Source organism: Ceratotherium simum, chromosome 11, assembly GCF_057802395.1.
Source record: "Ceratotherium simum simum isolate JZ-2026a chromosome 11, ASM5780239v1, whole genome shotgun sequence".
Taxonomy (NCBI): Eukaryota; Metazoa; Chordata; class Mammalia; order Perissodactyla; family Rhinocerotidae; genus Ceratotherium; species Ceratotherium simum.
The window spans coordinates 67,640,004-67,646,003 of NC_141910.1; the positions used below are offsets into that span (position 1 = coordinate 67,640,004).

A 6,000-nucleotide genomic window follows, 5' to 3' on the forward strand; every position below is an offset into this window, starting at 1 on the left:
AGCCTGTGTGTAAAACAAGCGATCAAGGGAAAGAGAGGCATCAGATGTAACTGGAACGGCACACAGAGCTGTCCTGTAGGGCCTTGTGGGTAAGCCACGTTAAATTTTAACCTTAATCCTAGGAACCGTGGAAAGTTGTTGAACAGTTTTTGTTAGCAGAAGACTGACGTACCATTTTTATTTTTAAAATTCATGCTGTTGCATGAGGAGTGGACTGAAGGGGGATCAGAGAGGAGGCGAGGAGGGCCCGCAGAGGGCAGCTCCTGCAGTGTCTGGGCCAGGAAGGCTGTAACCAGGGCTGCGCGGGAGCAGAGACAGAGCCACGCAGAGGAATTGGAAGGCCCTGGGAGGAGTACACAGGGCAGGGCTTATTTTGGAAAAGGCACTTGAAGAAATGGTAATAATCAGAATAAGAAGGTAGAGAATTGTTCAGAATCCCAGTTTCAGGGCTTCCTAGAATAGGGGAAATTCATCAGTTTTTGGTCTTATAGATAGCTTTCCTTTCCCACTATTCCCTCACCTCCCAACTCTTTTTTTTTTGTGAGGAAGATCAGCCCCGAGCTAACATCCATGCCAATCCTCCTCTTTTTGCTGAGGAAGACTGGCACTGGGGTAACATCTGTGCCCATCTCCCTCCACTTTATATGGGACGCTGCCACAGCATGGCCTGACAAGCAGTGCCTCAGTGCACGCCCAGGATCCGAACCGGGGCTGCCAGCAGCGGAGCGTGCGCACTTCAACGCTATGCCACGGGGCCGGTCCCCCAACTCTTTAATTTTAAAATATTGAATAATATCAGCTGGAGGTGAATGGAGAGAGTTTTCCTTCAAAAGTAAGATGCAAATGAATATTTTTTTAGGGGTCTAGCAAAACATAGATCACAGTCAAGCAGGCTTCACAGGTATCTGTAAGGCAGTGTTTTTCAGCTTTTGAAACTCAGGCCTCTGACAGTGATCCTCAGTTTACCTCTGTGTAATACTGTAACCAGCTAAGAATGTTTTTTTGAGTTTTACATTCAGGAGTTTCTATTATCAAAACCATCAACCGTGTTTTTAAAACTACACAGTCCTTACCTTCGTCATGGACTCTGTGTTGACACTCTTCTAAGAATTTCTGCTGGAAGTGGTGACACTGTTTGGGGCGGGGAGGTGGTCCAGCTCTCACCTGAGCAAGTGAGTGTTGAAACCAAGTGTGGACGCCCTTAAAGCAGTCGGCCTGCGAACCTGTGTGTTCATTCAACCACGAACCTGTGACTAGTCTGCAGAGCCATCATCAGTGTACGTCACTGCTTTCGAGGGGAGTTTGATTTTTTTGAAAACAGCCAAAAATTCTTTGGAACCAGTTCTGGTGAATGAATGCTTAACCCTGGGTGGCTTATAATACACTTTTAGTACACATAAGTATTTTGTTTCGTTTTTAAGACAATGTGAATAAATTAATGGTTCTGGCTTATAAACAAAAGACGGTTCTACAAGAGAAATCGTGGACATTTTGTAAGTGACAGTGTCTTCTCATTTGGCTCTTTTGAAGGTGACCATTCCCTTTTAAAACATCCCCCTGGTATTGTGTGTTGGTCGAAAAGCCAGTCTCATGCTCTGTGGTTCAGACTGGTCTGTCAGGCACTTCTCTGGCCCAGGGGTTTAGAATTTTGGGTTTTACGGTAACAGTGAAAGTTGGCCCTGTCTGGCTGTTCCTGCCAGGGCAGCCTTGGTGGGAGCAGAGTCCCGCTGCCGGACCGCCTGCCCTGGGGCCTGTGGGCAGCATCTCTCCTGGCAACAGTGTTGGGTTTGGTGGTCCTACTGTTGGCACTCTGACGGTTACAAAAAAACAAGTGTTGAATTTTCTTTCTCTCTCCCTCTGCTCATTTAATTTTCTCTTTTAGTCTGAACAGCAGAAGAAGCAACAGGAGGCGGAGAAACTGCACCGACAAGAGAGGAAAACCCTCCGTCGTTCAGCTGGTAACCTGAAGTCAAGACACAGGAGGGGCCGGCCGTTTCATTGAATCTGGAAGTGATCCTACATGTGATTTGGAAGGAGCACGTCTCCCCCAGATTGGTCATCATGAAAGGACATTATGCACAGACAGGGGAACACACATTTTAGAAGTTCCGTGTAAACTCCTGATATACCTACAGAGGTAAAGATTTGACAACTTATCCCTATACCTATACCTTGTGGGTCACACTTTGAAACTGGGCCCCCCATGGGTCAGTGCATCGCTCCCAGGGTGCTTTTTGTAAGTTGTTGCTCCCCATAAACATTGTCCTTTTTCCCCTGGGTTTAATCAAGTAAACCAGGTTTTTGCTTTTTAACATTGTGAAATGTGTACCATGTAAATGGGAGGTTATCCTGTGTTAAAAACCAAGATTGATCATGTTTTAGGAACTTTTTTTCTTGCAATGCCTGCTGCCATTCACGACTCAACCACCCAGAAATATCATTCCTGCCTTACCTAACGTGCAGGTGTTGGTCGTCTTTGTGTTTATAAGTGTATGTTGGTAGATTTGTTGCTTGTTTATGTGTTAGTTTGGGAATTTTTAAAAAATATTTTTATACCTAGAGAATATAATTTAATGGTAATAACAACCTTAAACAAGAAATAGAAGCTACTGGTTATTCTTTTAACTTGGCACAAGATTAAATACAGATTTTTTTCTGTTTCTTAAGTGCAGTTAGAGATAAAAACATTTATAAAAATAAATACTTTCATTTGAACAGGTTTTTTGAGAAAGACACATTCCTTGGGTTAACTTGAAAATTAGGTTTGGTTTCCTTAGTTTTTCAAGTATTAATGTGATTTTGGAGGTGCGTTTCTTTATGTATAGCTGGAATAGTATCTCTTTGGACCGTAGATGATAGAATCTGACTTGAAATGCCGTAGGCAGAAAGGCAGAGTGAATTAGTTAACATGCACAGGCTGTAGCACCTGTAGCTGGTACAGGTGCCTCGGGGACACCTGGGTCTGGGCTCCAGGTTTAGTCAGGTCTCTCTCCCTCTCCTTTTCCTCCTCCTTTCTCAACACTCTTCCTGATGTCTGCAGTCTCCCCTTCTCTCTTTCCTTGATGTCTTTCCCTCCCCTCGTCGTGTATCTGCACTCTTCTCTGCAGACTGGTTCACTCCCCCAGGCAGAGAACAGTGGGTCATATGTCCACTTCTGTGGTCTGAGAGGTGGAGTCTGTTTCCAGAATAAGTGTGTGTGCGCTCGTGTGTGTGCTCACGTGTGTGTGCATGTGGGCACACACGGTCACCAGAGAGACTCTTGTTACCTAGGTGGCCAACCCAACTTGTGTTGTGGCTCCAGAGGGTCCTCCACCTATTTCAGTCCCTGGTGCCAGCTGCTTTTCATCCCACTAACTCCTCTTCATGAACCTTCTCTTCCAAAGGAGGGGGCTTCAGCTTTCCTGTGGCTTTCTCTTCTCTATTTCCCACATTGCTTCCTTAGAGATGAGAGTTTCAGAAGTTGTTAAAGAAGGACACTGCTGGCTGGAGTTTTTCCGCGGGAGTTGAGTGGTTGTGCTCCAAACCTGTCTCCTGGGGTCAGGTGCTTCCACACCTCTACCTGCCTTCCCAGGCCTCTTTTCTTTCCTTCTTTGGGGGTTCTCCCTGTGGTGTGGGAGCCAGTATGCCATGGTGTTAAATCCCAGAGCAGCGCTGCAAGCTAGCAGCAGAGTTCATTTGCTCTGTGAAACGGAGGCTCATCTAAGACTGGGCTTCAGAGCATCACCAGGTTGGGGAGGATGGTAGGATCCATTCTGGACCCTGGAACACTGGCACGGAGCCAGCCTGACCCGGGTTGAGTCCCAGCCCTGTTGCCTACCAGTTTTGTATCCTTTGACTATTTATTTAACCTGTTTGAGTCTTGTTTTCTCCTTTAAAATGAGCCTAATACTTGGTTTCTGTGAGAATTGAATGAGATACTTACGTCAGGTGAGCATCTAGCACAATGTGAGCCTCTTGAGTCCTTGATAAAGCTGCTCTCTCGCCAGCCACCATTCCCTCACCTCTGCACACACACCCCTCTAAACCCAACATGTTTCTTAATATTGAGGTTTCTCTAGAGCAGAGGTGCCCCTCAGCTTTTGTTCTGGGGGATTCCTGAAAGGGCACATGGAGGGCCTGAACTGAATCTGTGAAGAACATTCAAGAAAGACTTGCTGAATAGATAGTTGCACGAAGACTTCCTCCAGGGTATTCTTTATCCCTATTGATCCCTTAAAATAGCCCTGCCTCTTCAGGGTTGAGATTCCTGAAGTACCTGCTACAATCCTTACATTCCTTTGAAGTCTCCTGTTTTAAAAATGTTAGACAAGTATCATACCCTGTAATTATTCTGTGTTTGTGGTAGATTACTTACTGGCCCTAGGACATGGCCGTGTTTCTCCTGGGTCTCCTCCAGGAAAGTGTGCACAGGGTATTCATGAGCCAGGCGCAGCCTAAAGATGTGGTTTTTACATCAGGACCATCGTGGGCGGGGGGGGGGTCACTGAGTTACCACTTCTCCCCTAATTCTGCTCCAGATCCCCCTCATGCTCTGATATCCCTGACCTGTTGCTCAAATATTTTTTTTTGCTATTAAAAAAAGTTGTTTTCGGCACTTGAGTTGTGGCAGTGGTTACTTTTGGAGAGAGAGGAAAGTGATGGGCGGGGGGGACCTGAGGGGACATCTAGGGTCTGGTTGGTTCTGTTCCTTAACCTAGTGGTGAGCTGCTCTCACGACTCATGCACCTTTCTGTGTGCGTGTTCTACTTCAATTAAAAAGTCTTATTGAAAAAGAATTGTTTTATCAAAGTCACATGTTCCAATTTTAATAAATTATTCCCATCTAATCCCCCTGAGATAACTCCTAACAGTATAAGGTATATTTTTTCAAATATTTTTCTGTTCTATAAACAACTGTATACATACTTGTTTTGGTAATCAAATGGCATCATATTGTTTGTGATGTTGCTCATACTATAATGTGCTATTCCTCAACTTGATTTTTATAACTAATAATATATAGTAGACATTTTTCCAAGTCTTCACCTATATAGGGAGGTCTACCTCATTCTTTTGTATAAACATCAGAGTATTTTATTATATGGCTGATCCGTAATTTAACTCTTTCCCTATTAATGGTTATGCCTAAAAATGTAAAGAAAGAACCTTTTAAAATCATTTCTGTAACAAGTATAACCCAAGCTATTTTTTAAGTGAACATCGTAACTTTATGAAGCACCTATATGCAGTAAAGCAATCTAAATGTCGTTTCAGTTTTTTCTTTCTTCTTTTTTTTGTATGGGATTTGAGAAGGAATTTCAGTTCTGTTAGTTACGATGTAGTTTTAGCTTCATCCAGGATCCACTGTTTATCATAAGAGCAGAAACAAATATTTTGTAACATAATTGGGCTAATCTTAATGACCTTCTTTTAAGTGCCTTTTATAGAGTGTTTTATTATGCCTGAAACTGAAATTATGAAAGTTCCTAAGACAATTGTATGCGTTTTCTATCTTGTGAAAGACCCACATCATTTATTCTCCAGCTGTCGTGAGGAGAATGGGCTGTATGGAGATGGGGGCAGAAGCACTGTGGCAACCCGGTGAGGAGGTGGCGGGGGCCTGGCCCTGGGTAGGAGTAGTCGTAGGACCTGATATGTTTTGAAGGTGGTTGGCAGAATTTGCTGCCAGCCTGGCTGTGGAGTATGAGAGAAGGAGAGGAGTCAGGCCTGGCTCCAGTGTGTTTGGCGTAGCAAGGGCCGGGATGGAGTTGTCAGTGGCTGACATGGGAAGATCCCAGCAGAGCAGGCCTTGGGGTGAGGAGGTAATGAGGGATTCATCTGACCAGAGTAAGTTTATTTAAAATCTAGTTCAGATCAGGGCTCTTCTCCTCTCAAAGCCCTCCAGTGGCTTACTCTCAGAATAAAAGCACAAGTCCTGACAGCCTCCAAGGCACCTTGTGATCTGGCCCCTTCTGCTCTGCCTTCACTTAACTCGTCATCACCACACTGACTTTGCTGTTT

The 6,000-nt window shown here is 44.6% G+C and overlaps 1 protein-coding gene across 1 annotated transcript in view; it reads left to right on the top strand.

The window, feature by feature from the left end:
• Positions 1 to 5,246, top strand: part of NOL10 (nucleolar protein 10) — a 106,261-nt gene extending 101,015 nt beyond the window's left edge. The window contains exon 21 of the mRNA XM_004436467.3: positions 1,883 to 5,246. Coding sequence (XP_004436524.1) covers positions 1,883 to 2,002 — 120 coding nt within the window. The 3' untranslated portion in view covers positions 2,003 to 5,246. The remainder of the gene's footprint in view (positions 1 to 1,882) is intronic.
• The last annotated feature ends 754 nt before the right edge of the window (positions 5,247 to 6,000 follow it).